At 43.3% G+C, this 20,910-nt stretch overlaps 1 protein-coding gene across 1 annotated transcript; it reads right to left on the reverse strand.

Moving 5' to 3' along the window:
* Positions 1–689: 689 nt before the first annotated feature.
* On the reverse strand, positions 690–20,481 carry LOC119725432. The gene is made up of 4 exons (XM_038196837.1): positions 20,139–20,481; positions 12,076–12,810; positions 11,306–11,629; positions 690–769 (listed from the first exon to the last, which is right to left on the reverse strand). The coding sequence occupies exons 1-4, from the start codon at positions 20,461–20,463 to the stop codon at positions 690–692; spliced, it is 1,464 nt and encodes a 487-aa protein (XP_038052765.1). The 5' UTR covers positions 20,464–20,481.
* Between the last annotated feature and the right edge of the window lie 429 nt (positions 20,482–20,910).

Genomic DNA, 20,910 nt, shown 5'->3' on the forward strand with positions numbered 1-20,910 from the left:
TGGGTTATGAACTGGGCTTCATGGTTTCCTACTTCCCGCAAGGAAAGACCTGTAACGTTCAGTTGAAAAGGAGGAAAGCCGATTGAGTAAAGTAGCAACTTGACTTGGATATGTTCCAAGGATTTTGTCACCGGGGTTTCTGACACTTGGTGGCGCTGTGCACAAATTTAGACCAGAGCCGTATTATAAAGAGCGTTGGGACAACCTGAGACTGTTGAACCATAATGGCCGTGCAATACGTTTTGGTGTGTTTTCAAAGAGATAATGTTGTAATAAAAAACCACCAAATTTGCCATTTAAGCAAAACAAAACAAATCAATATATATATTTTTTACTGCTAACCGTGACTTCAAAGGACAGTGAAATCGCTGCATGTGGACCATACCCACGTCACTATAGGGGAAGGAAGGAGGAAATATAATATTGAATCACCCGATCAAAAAAATAACACAATTTCTCTCACAAAAAGATCAAAAAGATCATACCGAAACGTATTGGTATCACGCAAACACAACATTGATGATGAGAAATGGGACAAAAATTGATTCACTAAGGAATTACCACGCCCACTTGGGTCAACATGCCAACTGAGGTTACAGTAAACATTAGTATATGACTCCATCCTGCTAGCGCATGCCGCGCGAAGCGCGGCATCCCTTTAGTAATTTACAAAACAACTGATGATCATTCTATCGATGTGAGAGTAAAAACACGGAATCACACTTACCTATAGAACCATGGTGGCTTGTTCCAATATTCACTTGTTTGCCTTCAAATAAAAATATAATTTAAAACATGAAAATAGAATTGTCAAAATTTAACATCATTTGGGTTTCTGGGTTTTTCAAATTTACATGAATAATTCACGCGGAGTCGTCTCCAATAGGGACCGTTCCACACAATATCTCGTCCGCCATTTTAATTGGGCGGTTTATGTTAACATTTTCTAGTCGAGATATCCCAGACATTAAGAACATAATAAGACTGTGAAATGGCACAGTGCTTCGTAGCTGACTGTATTGTGACGTCACGCCCTTAGCGTGGAGCGGTGCTCGAAAGAGGGCGCCCTCTCCACAGGCGTGGCGCGGACGGCACGTACCGGAAAGTCCCTGAGCGGCTAGAGACGAGTCCGTTGGGATGGAAATATACCGTCCCGGTCGGAAAGCTAGTTGTTTTTATGTGACTGGGCAGCGCGCTTTAATCTGATTGGCCTAATCCTTAACGACGTAACTGAGAGGGAGAACCAATGAACAGCCTTGTGACACCAGTTTCATTTACCAAGAAATAATAACCACTGTTTTATTCACTTTCCTCTTGGAATCACAAAAAGGCCCACTCCGATCCAAGAATTGAACAGTAAGAGATCAACAGAGGGCGCTGTGAAATGCAACACTTATATACAGGGGGTGCAATGAACTACGGGATAAAAGCAGTGTACGATAATCCAGTGAGGGGGGAGTTCCAAGTTCCTTCGCAAGCGCAATATGCGTGAGACTAATGCAAGTCTAGGGCCAGATATCACGCAAGTCCCTATAAGGGACGACTCGAACCGCACTACAATTAGGCCCCTTAACTTACCCGCTCACATCCACAGCGCGCAGTATTAGCAATGTACCTATTGTTTCCTATTAGCCTAGCGCACGCAGGTCCGTATAGGCAGACCGTGCCGGAGTCAGTTATCTCGATCGAACGCACCACCAGCCCCTACTCGCGGAGCCAAGATCACAACGAAACCACGCCCCCAAGAAGGGACAATTGATCCCGCAGCAACCCAGCACCAGCTCGAGGAACCGTAACCGACCCGTCACAATACCGCCCAACAGCCCTACCACCTAAGTACAGGAGGTATAATGCCTTACCACACGCCCGCAAGTGCCGGCGTTTCGAACCAGAAATCAGGTCCCCCGATTTCGCTTTTCTGCGCGCCTTATATAGCCTACCGAGCCGGCCGCTGGCCCATATGCGCCTGCGCGCGCGTGCTGCACGTCACCGAGCGGTGACCCCACTGCCCAATGGTGAACGCGCGAGGCGGAGCCTAAGCGCTGTGCGCGCCTAGCCCACTGCTATGCACTAAAAGTATATGCGCTAATTTTAGCTACAGCGCTCCACGCAAAAGCGCCCTCTGTCACGTTACACAGCCTCCTGACAGGCCTAAATGCCCTCATTTAGATAAGCCGACATTTTTATACAAAACGTGACAGGTATCTTATTACAAACCTATTTTAATTTGAAAACCTGAAAGAGAAACATTAGGAACAACAATAGTAATACACAAACACTTCAAACATTTTGTTTACCTTAACAATGGGTTCTAAGATCTTAATGCAATTATCTTAGCAATACAACGACTTTTCGGGCCCAGTTTTGGCCCATACGTCTCAAAAAATAAAGCTCTCCTGGTCGGTACAAAATATACTTAAGAAAAATAAAAGTCTTTATCTTCAAGACAAAAATAAAGTTCATCTCCTGAGATGTCCTATTTCTTCCTGGTTGCGGATCCGTGCCCATGGCCAGGGAGTGCGTGGCTGCACTGCACAAGTACGTCCCGGTAGAAGGTCCGTTGACGAGATTCTCTTGAGATGATTATGTTGTCAACGTAGATGATGGTCTCCGTGTGCTCCACAAAGGTGGCCAGCTTGGGTATTTTCGGGCTCTGAAGCTCAAACCGCGTCTCCTCGGGAGGCTGCTTCCTTGAAGAAGTTGCTGCTTTGGGTCGGGCATCTGCTGCTGGCTTGGGAGGAGCTAGGGCCTTGTCTTGCGATTTCGGCTTCTTCTCTGGCACGTGCGTCTCTTCCTCCGGCTCCTCCGTTATCTTCTCTAGATCCTCGTCGGTGTCTATCTCCAGCGGGGGCATGGATGACAGGCTGATGGCGTCATCCTCGTACGTCTTTGGCGTCTCATCTTCCGGCGGTCTGGAGCCCTCCTCCACAGTGCGTTGAGGAGAAGGAGGAATGGGGGACAGACAGGGGGGCAGCCCTTTAAGGGCGGGAAGCTCGTCATCACCGGCCTCCTGACTACTCTTGCCGTCTAACGGCACAACAACCTTAAAAGGCGCTTGGGGGTCTGACGATTTTCGGACTAGCCGTACATCCTTCGGGGGGTGTTCGGGGCCAGCCACCGCAGTGGGGCGCCCTCTTCTTTCTGGTTCCATGTCTATCTCTGAGACCTCGGATAGCTTCGCAGGGTGCTCCATCTTGTAGTGCCTACGCAAATGGTCCCTTCGCTTCGCGGGGTTGAACAGCCACACGAACTCATTCTCCCGGATGCAAGGGTTGGTTGCCCTCCGGTCATAGTTCACTTTTTGGCGTCTCATGCTTTTTCCTAAGCATTTTTGCGCCCTCTCGTGAGCTTTTTGAATCCGGTCCCTAAGATTCTGCGCATAGTCCGTCTGTACTACTTCGTCATCACTTGGTGCAGGACTCTCCACGGTCAAGTCCAATGGCAAAGCAACTTCTCGACCCAGCATCATCATATTCGGGGATTCCCCCAAACTCTCCTGCGGCGTACATCGGTACGCACTAGTTGCAAACGGGAGGCACTCGTCCCAATCGCGCTGACCTTTGTGTGGGTCAATCATCATGGATACCATGGTAACGAGGGTCTTATTGAACCTTTCTATGAGACCATCCGACTTGGGATTGTATGCTGTAGTCCTTGTTTTACTAATGCCGAGGACCCGACACATCTCTCGGAACAGTTCGGATTCGAAATTGGTCCCTTGGTCCGTATGGACCTCTCTCGGCACTCCGAATCGACACACAAACTCGCTAACAAATTTAGCGGCGACTGTCTCAGCTTTCGCATCCGGAAGCGCATATGCCTCCATCCATCTTGTAGTGTACTCTCCTACTACAAGGATCCACAGGTTCCCACCCTCCGTCTTCGGTAGGGGGCCAACCAAATCCATGGCTACCCTGTCCATGGTTCCCCTAACATTATACTGCTGCAAGGGCGCCCTCCGTTTCTTAGGGGGCGGCTTCTTCCTCGCACACTGGTTACACTGACGCACACAGGTCCTTACATCGGCACTCATGCCCGACCAGAAGTATCTTTGTTTTACACGGGCCAACGTCTTCTTCAGGCCAAGATGGCCGCCAAGTTTCCCACCATGCAATTCTTCTATAAACTTGTGTCTGACGATCTGAGGAGCCACAAGCCTCCACCGGAAGGAACTACCATCTCCCGATTCCCAACGTTGATACAGTACACCGTCCCTAACTGATATCTGATTCCAGTAAGCCCAATACGTCTTACTGGCCGGGGATAAGCTGGCTATGTCCGCCCAAGGAGGGCGCTCTTTTCCCTCGCTCTTGGCGACTAGCAACCACTTCATGGACTCATCTGCCATTTGGCCATCTCTAAGATCTGAGGCGCTTAGCGACGGTTGCAAGGCGGCAACCCTTACTGCTGCCTCATTACTTCTACTCGGCATATTCGACTGTTCTCCTTCAACACCATCGTCATCATTACCTTCACTACCACAATGACTACACTGCTTACATGGCCGCCTTGATAGACCATCAGCGTTGCCATGCTTGGCACCAGGGCGGTGCTGAATTGTGACGTCATATTCTGATACAACCTCCAGCCAACGAGCAAGTTGACCTTCCGGGTTTTTCATGTTTGTCAACCATCTTAAGGAAGAATGGTCTGTCCTAACCAGTGTTTTCTGACCATATAAGTACTGGCGGAAGTATTTGAGATAGGCAACCACTGCAAGCAACTCCTTCCGGGTGACGCAATAATTTCTTTCGGCTTTACTCAACTTCCGGCTTGCATAGGCAACAACCTTTTCAGCACCGTCATGAACCTGAGACAGTACTGCGCCTATGCCCTCTAAACTGGCATCCGTGTCGAGGATGAACTCCTGGCCTGGCAATGGGTATGCTAAGATTGGAGCGGTCATTAACTCCTCCTTAAGTCTGACGAACGCTTCCTCACAAGACTCATCCCAAGAGAACACTTTCGATTTCGAAGTTAAGGCGTGCAACGGGCTTGCAATGCTTGCAAAGCCTTGTATGAATCGTCTATAGTACGAAGCGAGGCCAAGGAAACTCCTCACCTCTTTAACGTTCTTCGGGACTGGCCAATCAGCAACGGATTTGATTTTGGCGGGATCCGTGGCAACGCCCTCTGCCGATACAATGTGACCCAAGTAAGTTACCGACTTCTGAAAGAGGTTGCATTTGCTGGGCTTTAGCTTAAGTCCAGCACTCCTCAATCGTTCAAACACCTTGCACAGGCGTTCTAACTCATCTTTCACCGTTTTTCCAAAAACGATGACGTCATCGAGGTAGACCAATAAGATCTCCCACTGTAACCCTGCCAACACCTTCTCCATAAGACGTTCAAACGTGGCGGGCGCGTTCGCCAACCCGAATGGCATAACTTTCCAACGGTACAACCCGTTACGCATAACGAAAGTTGACTTCTGCTGAGCATCTTCATCCAGGGCTACTTGCCAGTACCCGGATGCGAGATCAAGGGTTGAGAACCACTGAGCGCCCTCTAGCGCGTCGAGTGTCTCATCAATCCTGGGAACAGGATACGCGTCCTTGATTGTTACTGCATTCAAACCTCTATAATCGATGCACAGACGCTTTGAGCCATCTTTCTTTTTCACCAACACCACGTTAGCCGCCCATGGGCTATCTGATGGCTCTATCAAGCCACGCCCCTTCAAGTCATCCACCTGTCGGTTTATCTCTTGTTGGTTACAAGCAGGGTGTTTCCGGGGTCTCTGCTTCACTGGTCTAGCACCACCAGTGTCGATACTGTGCTTAACTATATCAGTAAGGCCTATGTCACCATCACCCTGCGAGAAGACATCTTGGAAGTCTATCAGACATCTCTTCAACCTGCCATGGTCTTCTGCGTTCAAATGTATCTTGCTCCTTTCATACAAATCTCTCAAATGACTTGGCAGCAAGTCTATTCTTACTCCTTCTTCTCTGCCCTGTGTGGGCGGAGTTTCGACCTCCACGGGTGAAACTGTTGCAGCCATAGTTCCGACATGTAGCACACGTTTTTCCCTATTGGGGTTGAATACTCGAATGGGCACAATCTCGACAGGTGCATCAATTAGGGACTTAGCAAGGATCAGCCCTTTTTCACCAAGATGCCCGCCTGACTCAATTGGTTCCACAATCAGTGGTCCCTTCAGCCCCTCGCAGTGACCGACAATAGTTCCAGCCACAATCTTTTCATGACCAGGTGGAATCTCCGTAGCTTCTGCTATCACCACGCGGCCCACGAATGGCTCACCAGCAACACCTGTGCACTTAATTCTTTCCCCATTAACACACAACTCTAGCCTTCGGAAATCCAAAGTCCCATTAGTGGCTAACAACCAGTCCATTCCCAACATGGCGGGAATACTGATATCAGCAAATACAGCCCGAGTCGGGTGGACGGTTTTTCCAATTCCTAAGTCCAACCATGCAGTACCATACACTTTCAAAGGGGTACCGTCCACCTGCCTGACTCTAGACTCGCAACATTCCAACTCGGGCCGCTGTTCTTTTGGCAGCTGGTAGTATACCATCATACTGATCAATGTGTCAGTTGCCCCGGTGTCAATAAGCAAACGAAACTTAGTCGACCTAATTGACCCATCTACGAACAAACCATGGCTTGGCCCAATTGCGGGGGTTGTGACAACGTGCACTTCGTTTCTCAACCTCGTGCCCTCCGTTACTGTGGACCCTGTACATTGTTCAGCCTTTCCGCGGGTCCCCCGGTCGGCTGGTTCTCGTTTCCCTGGTAGCGGGTACGTTTACGCTTAGGCTGCCTGCACTCTGTAGCGAAGTGACCAAGTGCACCACAGTTATGACACTTTAACTCGGATTTAGGCCGCCTCTGTGGAGGAGGAGAGCCAACTGAAACTTCTTGCATCGCAGGAACCATCTGCGCATGCGCTGGTGGTTGAAACAACACTCTACCCATCAAAAGCTCCAAATTCTTAGTCATTTCGTTTACACACTTCGTGTGCAAGTCAACAGCCCGCTCGATGGACTGAATTCTTGCCTCCACTTCTCGGTCCGTTCCTCTTACAAACTTAGGGGGCCTTTCATCAATTCTTCGCTGTACCTCCACCTTGTGAAAGTTTTCCGTCTCGAGGGCGGCTTGTAATGCCTCTGACAAGTTCTTTGGTCTTGCTCTAAAGATACCTTCCCGCACCTGCTGATCAGAAACAGCATCAACAAAGTGATTCTTCTCCAACCGATCCCTTGACTCCTCAGGGATCTCTGGATATGCCTTAACAGCCAACTCGTGTATTGCCTGACATAACTCCTGCAGAGTTTCCTTAGGCTTCTGTCTGCGATGACGTAACTCAACCAGAAAATTCTCAGCCTGCTGACCAGGCCCGAACCGCCTAGCCAACAATTTCACTAACTCCTTATAAGTCCGCTTACCTCCTTGGTAAGCACCCTCCCCAAGGATGCGGACAGCATCTCCCTGAAGACTTGCAGCCAAGTATTCGGCAGATTGTACATCATCCCACTTCTGACACCAATTTGTGACGTCACGCCCTTAGCGTGGAGCGGTGCTCGAAAGAGGGCGCCCTCTCCACAGGCGTGGCGCGGACGGCACGTACCGGAAAGTCCCTGAGCGGCTAGAGACGAGTCCGTTGGGATGGAAATATGCCGTCCCGGTCGGAAAGCTAGTTGTTTTTATGTGACTGGGCAGCGCGCTTTAATCTGATTGGCCTAATCCTTAACGACGTAACTGAGAGGGAGAACCAATGAACAGCCTTGTGACACCAGTTTCATTTACCAAGAAATAATAACCACTGTTTTATTCACTTTCCTCTTGGAATCACAAAAAGGCCCACTCCGATCCAAGAATTGAACAGTAAGAGATCAACAGAGGGCGCTGTGAAATGCAACACTTATATACAGGGGGTGCAATGAACTACGGGATAAAAGCAGTGTACGATAATCCAGTGAGGGGGGAGTTCCAAGTTCCTTCGCAAGCGCAATATGCGTGAGACTAATGCAAGTCTAGGGCCAGATATCACGCAAGTCCCTATAAGGGACGACTCGAACCGCACTACAATTAGGCCCCTTAACTTACCCGCTCACATCCACAGCGCGCAGTATTAGCAATGTACCTATTGTTTCCTATTAGCCTAGCGCACGCAGGTCCGTATAGGCAGACCGTGCCGGAGTCAGTTATCTCGATCGAACGCACCACCAGCCCCTACTCGCGGAGCCAAGATCACAACGAAACCACGCCCCCAAGAAGGGACAATTGATCCCGCAGCAACCCAGCACCAGCTCGAGGAACCGTAACCGACCCGTCACAATACCGCCCAACAGCCCTACCACCTAAGTACAGGAGGTATAATGCCTTACCACACGCCCGCAAGTGCCGGCGTTTCGAACCAGAAATCAGGTCCCCCGATTTCGCTTTTCTGCGCGCCTTATATAGCCTACCGAGCCGGCCGCTGGCCCATATGCGCCTGCGCGCGCGTGCTGCACGTCACCGAGCGGTGACCCCACTGCCCAATGGTGAACGCGCGAGGCGGAGCCTAAGCGCTGTGCGCGCCTAGCCCACTGCTATGCACTAAAAGTATATGCGCTAATTTTAGCTACAGCGCTCCACGCAAAAGCGCCCTCTGTCACGTTACAGTATTCATCACTTAGAACGTGACAGATGCCCGTTATTTTTACTTCCAAACGGATGAAAATTTGAAGAAAAACTGGCACCTTGCAATCGATATACGTAAGGCCAGGGTTTGTGTGGAAGGCCTGACCTCGGCAACGCGTGACCTCTGCGGCGTATGACGTAATCACGCCTACGGCATATTCACTAGTCTGGTTCCCTGACCTGACAATTTCCTGACACCCTGACGTCTAAATTGTAGGTCAGGTAACCGCCAGTGGGCTGAAAATACGCATGATGGCCCTTTTGCAAAGCTGGGCTTCGTTACCGGTTTGGCTTAATAATTGTCATTAACAGCTTTTAATGTGGGTCCACGTAAATATTTTATATAAGTGTCCTAGGCATTTTTTTTAATATGAAAGGACTTAATGAACAAGTAACCAAAATAGAACTTCATTTTTTTTCTGTGGCCCGTTGCCATGGTAACAAGCTAGTTTGTGTTTTGGGCATTTTAGCCAGTTTTGGGGCCTCGAAAACTCTTGTATTTTTAAACTTATTTTAAAAAATCACCCAGCCATAATACAAATCATGATGAGAAATGGGATAAAAATTGATTCATCAAGGAATTACCACGCCCACTTGGTCAACATGCCAATTGAGGTTACAGTAAATAAGTATATGACTCCAGTATAAGCATATGCAAATCATATCATAAATTCAACTATATCATTACAAAATATCATCCTTGCCCTTAATTGAGAACAAAAATAAATGTTGTAAATGTCACCCTTATGCTATTTCTAGAACATGCGTTAAAGCATGTTCTTAGAACTTGCAAAATTGTAATTGTTACCCTAATTTTGTCCCTCAAAAGGTCAACTTGCCAGGAGTCTCAGAATATTTTCCTTCAGGATATAATGAGAGCCAACATTGGTCTTTCAATATCTGGGGAGAAAAGCTTGGGGGATTATATCCTAATTAGGCAGTACTGCATCAAAAATGGCCACTTGCCTCAAAAATATGAACAGTGAAATTTGAGGGTTTCCTTCAGGTTGAAGTAATAATACACAATCAAGAATACTTGAATTTGGCGCCTTTTTTCAAATAATAAGAGTGAGTTGTAGGCCTGTTAATTACTCTTACCGGTCAAGCAGCATTTTTTGAATAATTGGATAGCTTCAATCAAAGTTACGAGGGCAAAATTTATTTTGGTGGTGGTTTTTTTCAATTCTTATGAACTACGAAACGTCCGATTTACATAGAATAACCCGTGGACACGACTGATTTTGGTGACTTGTATTCAAATTAGTATTGTATCACTAGTTTTTCCGACTTTTACTAAGCTTTTGTCACCATGCATGGTTAAAGGCCTATACTTTACGTCTACGTGAAAAAATATTTAAAATAATTTTAATAAGTAGGTGAAAATTGCTGTCAAAACTGGGTGTCCTTTTTTTTAAACCACCTGTATGAAACATTTACGTGAACCCACTCTTAATGTTCATATCAAATAAAAAAACACACTTGCTTCATATGTCATACAGTTTGATATTTCTGAAAGAAAACATTTGACTCATTTTTAGCTCGAATCTTCAAAGTTAGGGACCCAAATAGAAGACGAAGCCGAAATAAATACGACGCCGAGTTTTGTAACCGTCGTCAGATTCAAAATTACATGACGCAGCGCCGCACAGCTCGCCCATCGTACGATCCGAGTGCATACTAATGCAGAAAGTCGTATTGGATTTCAAGTTTTCTAAATGCAAGTAATGAATATTAATTATCAACTCTTTTTCTAAGCATGGCAGGTGAATAAAACATATTTTATATCCGAAAAAACAGGCGGTATCCGAGGTTGTCGACAAAACGCATTCGGCAAACTTCAGACATTTTCGGAAACGGGAGGCATTCCTCCCGTTTTGGTCACGTGCCATGACATAGAGTGTAGCGGTTACCTTACCTAAGATTCATCAGAAATAGTCAAAATCTTTTGGGAACCAGACTACGTATTCACAGAATAATTGTTGATTGAGGCTCAATGACCTTTGTAAATGTTTGAGATTTGAAGTTTGGCGTCGTGAAATTCTTCGGCCCGGTTTTCAAATGTAACAACATTTCTTTAAAAAGAAAATTACAGTTAAAATTACGAAATGTGACGAAAAACAACAAGAGCTCAAAACAATATGTAAACATGATTCAGGAGCAAACACACAAAAAAATCCATATGAATTGAAAGTAAAGAATGTTCATGATGTAATGTCAAATAAAAAAGGCACGGAAAACCATGAAAAACGATTGAAAAAAAAAGAACACGAAGTTGTTGAAAACAACATTGTTTTTTTACGTTTAAGTGGCTAAGCATTATCTTTAAAAATCCAAAAAGGCGAACAATAATAATCCCACAAAAACACAAAATACGACGTGTTAACCTAGGTATTTTGTTTTCTTTATAAAATACCCTAAAACCAACCCTTCAAAGTGAGTCTGAAATCATCAGACCTTCTTAGAACTGTCGGTCCTAAAACAAATTGAGCATAACGCATATCAATAGGAAATGCTAACTTTTTCACCGGGTTAACCACATTTAACAGTTTGTCAATCTGAATTATATAAGAAACAGAATGCTTATAGGCGACTTGATGCTAACTGAAAATGAATTAGTGAAAAAGTTGTCCGTAAAGCTCATTATGTGGAATACCTTGATAGATGAACATAGACGCCTTGTCGCGTAGATGATACGAATGGGCACTGCAGGCCACCAGAGCGCCCTCAAGCGGCAAGCCGTGGTTGCGGTAAATCACAAGAGTCGAGTGAATAACGCATCTAGAAGCATTCACTGCTTGAATTGTGTAGCCGGCTCCCGCTATGGTTGCCAAATTCTCCCAACTCACGTTGTTGGGGTTGTTTTCGTGGAGTAAACTCCAGGTGATGACGTCACCGTCGGCCGTGCAGTTAAAACGGATTTCGCCGTCAGTGGTGCCGTAGTTGGTCATAGTGAAGTTGATGATCCTAGGGCGCCAATCTACACAAAGATAAAACAAGGAAAATATGAAACTCATGAAGTGCAAACAACACCAACCCACAGCAAACCACAATAACCACAACAACAATAACCACCACAAAAGCAACTGCAGCAGCCACATCCAACAGCACCATAACGATTACAACTACCCCCAGCCCCACTACTACCACCAAAAAAAGCGACTACAGCAGCAACTACAGCAGCAAAAGTAGTATCAGCAAAAGCAACAACAACAACAACAACAACAATAACAGCAACAACACAACCACCCAACATCAGCACCAACAGCAACAATAACAAACAAGAACAATGTATCAACATCTTTCACAAGAAGGCTAGCCTTGATTTTGTTTGTCGACAGAAATTGAAGATCGGATACTTTTCCCGGTAATATTTTATTAAATTCCACAAATGTATCAATTTCAGGTATTAAAAGGTATACGTACCTATATATCCACACTTGTACAGGTTTGCTATCTGTTGTGAGCTCAGAAGACCGTCAAACACAACCAGATTGCTGTATGCTGCAGAGCCACCGTACGTGTCAACAGAGTATGTGCGAGCACATGTATTTGACATGCCAAAGTAAAGATGAGTGCACCCGTCCGATTGAGTTGTTGCAGTTAGGTTTTTCATCACGTCCGCATTGACCATATCCCCATTGACAAATACTTTTAAGTCTGTGCCCCGCGTGCCTGACAAGTCCGCCGTAAATGCGAGGTGGAACCACTCGTCCAGCGGTATCTTACTTTTGTTATATTTACGATTAAAAAGAAAATGTCCGGACTTTGCTATGATCCAGAATTTCTGAGAGTCCTTTTTATACATGAAAGCTATTCCTCTGGACTGACTAGTCTGTCCCCCAGAGCTCAAGTAATACCAGTCATTTTTGTTCACAGATACCGGCGTGTCGATTTTCAACCAAATGGACCAGGTCACAGTTTCAGACTCACACAGTCCAGGGTCTGAGACACAACTCCCTGCAAAGTCTCCGAGATCTAAGTAGGAACCAAGTGATGCGTGCACTGCGCATGGTTGTTCCACTAGCTCTGGGCCAGGAACCATTTGAGCAGTCCCAACCACTTGATACGCCTCGTTATCCACTACTTGGTTATTCTCGCACGGAGTGACGTTACTCATTTGGCCCAATGGTAGGTCCAGAATTGGTTCCAAGTCAGAAACTGAAATATAAACACGAGTAAAACTGGATGGGCTTAGATTTGGCAAGAATTGTGTCCCAGGCAAAACTTCATTTACGGTTTTCTCCTCAAAGTAATTATGGAACCTACATTATACGCGCACGCTAGATCATACTTTAAAACAGTCTTTGGTTGGGCTGTTGGCCGCAATCGGTCGATCTGCGCGATTAGTGGATTGCGTTGCGCGATGGGTCGATTCTGTAGGATATCTCGGACTTAACTTAGTACCTTTAAATCTTCCATTGCCGTGAATAAGAAAGAAAAGATGTTAGACTGGTGGCAGCATGATCGACCGATATCGTCATGATCGACCGATAAAGTCGATAATTTAACAGGGGCATGCTTCACAGAGGAAAAAAATGAGGTCTATGTCTGTTCGATGAACAGAACACTGGGCTATTCGTCCTTTGCTTTGTTGAACATATTTAACAAATAAATATGAACAATTAAAAAAAAAATCAACCGATCACGCCATTATAGCGTCACTGCAGATTGTACATACTAACACCATTATCTTACTTCCCACCACGTTTTACAACGATCCATCCAACCCTTATATGTGTATCAAAAAATCTCATTACTCATGAGTGAAGTTCATAATACAATAACGTTTGTCCAAAAAGGCACGGTTAAAGTGAGCAGAAGTCATTCAACTCTTACCATACTCAATAAATCAAGAGTCTGCACTTAACATCGTCAGTGACATTTGACCTTTTTTTCTGATCATGTTTCACAAACGCTCTTTTATGTTCACATAGTACAACAGTATCAATTATTCATTTTTTTTATTTTAAAAAGGAACAATGTTCTATTCAGTTAAATTGTCATCATATATTTGTTGTTGACAGTGTTGAAGACTCTTCGTCATGTCTCAGATTTTACTTTCCAAAGTGTGCATTATCGTCAGAAGGAATTATACTGAAGCAATACAGCAGCCGAATAGGCCGAATAGGTCAATGTGATATAAAAATCTCATTGAAAAAGTCATGTTTATCATGACTTTGGTAAATCTCCCCAATTTTGACCCAATCAGACCGTTAGTTTTTGTCAATACGAAATTTAAAAAAATATACTTTCATGATTACGTCAAATGCCCCGCGATGACGTTATTGTAACAACACTTGTCAATGCATATTGTACACTGTGGTCTTGGCTTGTACTAAGTTTGAAGTCAATCGGATGAAGGAAAGTGTAAAATTTTGAAAGCGGAATAAAATTTTAAATATTTAAAAAAAGGAACAAAATCAACTAATAACGAATGACGTCATGAAGACGTCGCCTCGGGATTTGCATATTAGAAGCAGTGTTTACCTACCGACTAGATTTCAAGACAATCGGACTTACCTATATTTGTGTTTTGAAAAATCGCATTTTGATGACGTCATCGTGACGTCAGACATTTTTCAAAATGTTGTGCATATACCTAATACATATAACACACCTAATACAAAAAGAATTTCGGATTTGGCATTTGGCAATCTTTAAACCTTCAAAAATCTATATAAAATCACACGATGACGTCATGACGACGTTACCTCATTTTTTTTTTACCTATAACACATCCTGGTCTGAGTACATAACGAGTTTCAACCCAATCGGACTTAAAGTTTTCTAGATATAGGACTTTAAAATATGTACTTTTAAGCTGACGTCTCATGACACATGATGACGTCATCATGACGTCACTCTGCGGGACACAAATTTGCACTTTGCCTATTGTTACTTTGAAGAATGTATGACAAATAGAAATGCCAAAAGTGACGGCCGGAAAAATGTGTTCAAAGTGTATGGGATTTGGAAAATAACAAAAAGAAGCAGAAAAAACAAGAAGTCTTATGTCTGTTTGATGAACGGAACATATTTTTTAAACAATAAGACGTCCCTGACTATGTGTGTACAACGTTTCAACCCACTTGGACTTATGGTTCTGTAGATATATTTAAAAAAAATCACCTTTTAGACTGCGTCACAAGACCCGTGATCACCTGCCGCCATAGCGCCCTCGAATAATGCATGACGTCACTAGTCAAATTTTTGAAAAACCCACCCTTGCCGCAGACTTACATCGTTGAAAGCAATTTCACAGCTTTCACCAATTTCATATGATAAGGCACTTCCGGTTCGAACCAGAAGGAAGGGTCAAGTGATGTTGCACGTAATATCAAACATGAAGACCCTGGATTATTTAATCCATTCCCGTAAAAAGCAAAATCAGAGCTCTCAATATTGATTTCGAAAGATTTAATCTAGAAATCTTTGGTTGCTTGTCATCTGATACTTGTTGACGTCATCGTGACGTCATTACCAGTAAGCCTGAGAGTTATGTTGACTGTGCTATTTAAAATTGATTTTTCAGCATTTGTTTAAAGTTTAAAGGTCTGTTTTAACCTCCGGTCTGGTGACGTCATCAATCTTTTTCCGCCTCAACTTTTTCTTAGCATGAAGCTGATTTTATACATCAAATACAAAGTGATTTCAGCAACTTTCGCCAAACACATCAACTGATTATTTATTTCACATATTGTTCAACCTGCCGCAAGAGGGCGCTCTTTTATGTTATGACGTCACCGGTACTTTGTTTGTGGAGTGAAACCTAGCCAGAGACCCCCAGAGACTAACATCGTTGAAAGCAAGTTTTTTTTTTTTTTTTCAATTTTAAATTATAAGGTATTTCCGGGTTGGACCGGAAAAAAGAGTCAAGTGATTTAGCTCAGGGGATAAAATGAAGATCCTGGATTATTCTATCAATTCTCGCAAAAGTCATGTCCAGGTAGATTTTATATTGAGTTTCAAAGATTAAATCCAGAAATCTTTAACGAGACGTCGCGTGACCCATGATGGTGAGGTCTTCGGACACATCCTTGATATAGGGACTGTAATGCCTTTGGTAATTTTGAAGGATGCGTGCCAAAGATGAACGCCAGAAAAAAAGTGCGAACAAACGGAGCAGAACTCATTTTCGCAAAATTAGTTTTGTGTGAGTTAATGCTTATTTTGTCCATGTGCAGTCAGGCAAATGATGCATTTAACACAAGTACAAAGTTTCATGACTGATTTGCTGCTTGGTAAACCTTGCAGTTCTCTAGATGTATGCATTTTGAAGAGACTTTACATTACCCGTGAAGACGTAATCATGACATCACCTCAATTTTAACCTGCATCACACCCCTGTCTATGTTCATACCAAGTTTCAAACCAATAGGTCTTGCATTTTTATGGGTCCTTAGAAAATGCACAGATAAGATGACGTTACATGACCCATGACATCATGACGACGTCACAGGACTCATGATGACACATGACGTCCGATGATCCCCTAACTACATCATGATGACATGATGACGTCACATGACCCAACGGCGACTTGACATTTCCAGTTGAACGCAAAACGGTAAAAGCAAGTTCACATCTTTTACCAATTTCAAATTACAAGACACTTTCGGTTTCAACCGGGAGAAAGGGTCACGTGATTTTGCACATTATATATATCAATAACTACAGACTCTGCATCATTCTAAAACTTCCTGTAAATAATATCCAAATCAGATTTCTCACAGTTGATTTTATATTGACTTTCAAAGATTCAATCTAGACATCTTCGGTTGCTTGTAATCTGATTCTTGTTAACGTCCTCATGACGTCAATACCAGAAAGCTCGAGAGCTATGTTAACTGTGCTATTTGAAGCGAAAATCTGGATTAAATCTTTCGCGGTTTATATTTCAGCAATTATGTTAGGTTTAAATTAAAGGTCTTTTCATTTTAACTTCCGGTCTGGTGACGTCATGAATCTTTCTCCCCTCCATTTTTTTAGCATGAAGCTGACTACATACATCAATTATAAAGTTATCTAAGCAAACTTCGCCACACACATCAACTAATAATTCATTTTAAACATTTTTTTCCACCTGCCGCAAGAGGGCGGCATGTTTTGACGTCGCCGGCATTTCTTTGGTGAAGTACAACCTAGTCAGAAACTAACATCGTTGAAAACAAGTTCACCTCTTTTTCCAACTTTAAATTTTAAGGCACTTCCAGTTTGGACTGGAAGGAAGGGTCGCGATATTTGGCTTATAAGAGATAAAATAAAGATCCTACATACTTGTATCAATTCCCGAAAAAGTCAAGTTCAGGTATGTCACGGATGATTTTATAGTGTTTTTCAAAAGATTAAATCTAGAAATTTTAAACGTGACGTCACGTGACCCATGACGTCATCATGACTTCAGTCTTCGGGACACATCTTTGCTATAGGGACTATATGCCTGTGGTAACTTTGAAAGACGTATAATAAAGACGAATGCCGAAAGTGAAGAGTAGAGAAAGGAACAAAAAGAACAAAGAAGAAAAAAATCAGAGCAAAAAGAAAGGCTTTTTTTCGCAAATTTGCGAAAATGCTAAAAATCAGAACAATACGAAAAGCTTTTCCGCAACTATGGGCAAAAGCCAAGTATTTAATTGGACAGTTGCATTTTTAGGGAAAATAATATTTTGTGCTTCGTAAAGACCAACTCATTCGCTACACAAATAATGCTGGGTTGATGATTGTTATAGCTTCTAAAATAGTAAGGTCCTGATATTCTGATAAGAAATCACATGTTTTTGGCCGTGATAATTACAAAATATTAGCGTCGTTTAGGCATATACTGCATTGAATGCCGTAAATCGAAACAAAGACATGAACAATGTTAACGTGAAAAAAAATGCATTCGGTATCAATCAGTCATCTAAAGATATAGAATACATGGTACCCATGGTAGATGTAAAGATAAGGCCAAACAAAAAAAGTGTTGTGTCTACGGTAATGGTCTGAAAAACAATCCAGGTAGGTAGGTAGGGAAATAATTGTATTTTGTAATTTTTTTTATTTCAGTTCTGCAGGCTCATGCGTGTTCCTTCGCAAAATATTTGTATAAAAACATTATTCAAGCATTCAGAATACTCAATCGATACATTTCATTCCAAATTAACTCGTACCGTCCCAGGGTTCTCCCCAGGATTTTTTCAAACTTGTGGGGGAAGTTTTGCTGTGATTCAACAACCTGCGAAGCCATGGCGTGAGGTTTGGGGCCCGCTTTCAGGGCCCCAAAAATGTTTGAGAGAAGATCTTGTAGGCCCCTATTTTTGTAGTTAATGAAAAAAAAAATCAAAATTACATTGACAAGTTAGTTTTAAATTAAGAAAGTAAGGTGAAGAAACAAATCATTTTGCTTCCGATAACATGCCTTTCAAAATAGCATCAATAGGTCGGAAAAATTATTTCGCCAATTTTTTGGGGGTGCTAAATGGAGCATCATAGAGCAAGGAATCATGTTTATTTTGTGCCTGGATTATTTTCATTTTGTGCCACGAAAATTATCAAGACTGGCCACCAAAAGTGATTAAAACTTGCCTCACCTAATAAAAAAATATTGTTGAGGTGGATGATTCCACTATATGCTTAACATACATCACGGCCGCTGGCGCCACCAACATTCAGTCTGGCCGGTCGTACATCGCGCTGTGCTCACGGTGCAGTATCAGTGTGCATTGCTGCACTGTGTACGGCCCATCCCACGTGGAAGAAAATCTTGTTCTACTGCAGAAACACGCTACACGCCACAAGTTCGAGCCTTGCAATCTCGTTATTTTGATGGAAAACACATACACAGAAAATAAAGATCACGTTCTGTGAATTATTTCGCAGATATTCTCTTTCTCCACCGATGTTTGTTTGGTATTTTTACGATCCAACTTCGGCCGACGGCACAACATCATCGTGGTACGACGTTTGTAAAGGCAGTAGTCACTGGTTCCGGTCCTTCATTATATTATGGATTCCGTTAGCACGCGAAGGGAACCAGTGTACCATGCTGTATGCGCTGCTAGCTGGGTGCTGGTGGTCGACAGAACCCGTCATCCTGTGCATTTTAATCACACATGCATCAGAAAAACAGGATTTTTGTCAAGATTTTGCATGTCAAGATAAAATAATGGCGTATGTAGCGATTATATTGTGCATTTTAATGGCGTGAATAGTAATTATATTGTGCGTATCGGGGGCTGAAAAATGTGATCGGCATTTTTGTCGGGCCGATTCGCAGTACGCACGTATGTACGTGGGGAGAACCCTGCCGTCCGTCGGCCAGGCGCACCAGTTCACCCCGATGCGTTTGTGCAAAAATAATCGTACTTCATGTAGTTTGAGATCGTCGCGATTTTCGCACGTTTAACACAGGTATGTTTGTGTCAATCATGGTCAGTTTCAAGTGTGGTAAATGGTCTATGAATTAAAAGTACTTAAAATTCTAGAAATTTGTTCATTAAAAATGATCAATATCAACCTTCAAAATGGCAATAAAAAGTTTGAGGTCGGCAATTTGGCCGAAAAAAATCCCGGTCGGTCGGGTTTGGCCTAAATAATAGGTGACTTCAAGGGCCCATGTAATGTATTTTTTATGCAATCATTGAAAATACACCTTTGTGTCCATTTTTACCTGATTTTCAATATTCATTTTGCCACTTTTAAGGCCGTTTTGGTGCCTTTTGGTTTTCATGCTAATGCGAATTAATATTCATGCGCAAAAGTGTGATGACATTTCAGGCAGAAACCTCAATGTTACACCTACTTACAGCACCACCATTTGCCAGAATCGCGGACACTTTTGCTGTGAGTCGTAAAATTGTCTTTGCTTTGGTTATTCGTTGTTGTTTCAGTGCATGACATTAAGCCAATGAGCAAATGCAAATGTCTCCACACGTTTTCAATTAGTAAATTTTGAGTTCACAGTTTGAATGGAAAACCCTTGCATAAAACAGTGTCTTCCTGACATGACATCACAGCAAGAGCGCCCTCATTTGTCAGGAAAGCACGGACATTTGTAAACGTGTAAGAAAAACGTGCATTTTTTAATTAAAAAAATACCAACAAGAAATATTTTTCATACATTTCAGGGGAGTGGAAAGTTGGACAAAATAATGTTTCCATGTAAGATGATGTCATGCGCCCTTTGCAATAAAAAAAGTTCAATAAAAATGTATAAGAAATTTCAAGAAGGATGACGTTTCGTGTTCATGTAGTTTGCATGTGTTTTCAGGAGTCATGATGGTAAGTCTTTTAAGGTCACATGTTCATTTAAGTAATATTAGCACAAAAGGATTTGAGGGTGAAAAAAAATATCCATCGCATTTTAAATATGAAACGTTTTCATCATTAATTTTTACCGGTCTTCTCTTTACCGTTGCTTTTTGATATTTTTATAAATTTACTTAATTGTATGAAATTTGATTTTAAAATGCCATGACAAGATTCATAATGGTATACAGACTTACCCGTGGTGTTTAGGGCATGTGTATCTAGCCAAATGAATGACGGTACATCAAATCCAGTCGCGTACTTGAACATGTCATCAGCGAACTTCGAAATGAATAAGATGTCATCAGGGCTTGTTACCGTTGCGAGGGAGCCACTTCGACCATGATAGTTGAGACGCTGACAGAATGCCTTTGCTTCAGTGTACGACAGGGAATTAGTGAAATACCTGTAGCACGTGCCATTGTTCTCCGTCCATTGAAAATTGCACGGCAAACAAGCTGCTTGAGCAAAATCGACCAAATCCGCGATAAGCACGACCGCCAGCATTACCCAAATTGCCATGTTGAGCGTCCACGCAGTTCTGGCTATGTGACTGGTGATCGCCAGTGCACTCAAGCAACATACGGCATTTAACTATGGTGGCCCTGAAGGGACATCAGACATCAAGATTTCTGCGCAGAAATCTGCGACGTCGCACTTTTTATCGCAGAAATCTGCGCACATTTCTGCGATGTCGCACATTTTATCGCAGAAATCTGCTCAGATTTCTGCGATGTCGCACATTTTATCGCAGAAATCTGCGCAGATTTCTGCGATGTCGCACATTTTGTTGCACATTTTATCGCACATTTCTGCGCAGATTTCTGCGATGTCGCACATTTTATCGCACATTTCTGCGCAGATTTCTGCGATGTCGCACATTTTATCGCACATTTCTGCGCAGATTTCTGCGCAGATTTCTGCGATGTCGCAGATTTTATCGCAGATTTCTGCGATGTCGCACATTCT

This window comes from Patiria miniata, unplaced genomic scaffold (genome assembly GCF_015706575.1).
Source record: "Patiria miniata isolate m_02_andy unplaced genomic scaffold, ASM1570657v1 HiC_scaffold_19, whole genome shotgun sequence".
In the NCBI taxonomy this organism is placed as follows: domain Eukaryota; kingdom Metazoa; phylum Echinodermata; class Asteroidea; order Valvatida; family Asterinidae; genus Patiria; species Patiria miniata.

Excerpts from the sequence above, each read along its gene's own strand:
- LOC119725432 (XM_038196837.1), bottom strand. The coding sequence starts at position 20,463 with ATGGCAATTTGGGTAATGCTGGCGGTCGTGCTTATCGCGGATTTGGTC. Across the intron at positions 12,811-20,138 it reads ACATGCCCTAAACACCACGG|TTTCTGACTTGGAACCAATT; the intron begins GTAAGTCTGTAT and ends TTTATATTTCAG. Across the intron at positions 11,630-12,075 it reads GTACAAGTGTGGATATATAG|ATTGGCGCCCTAGGATCATC; the intron begins GTACGTATACCT and ends ATCTTTGTGTAG.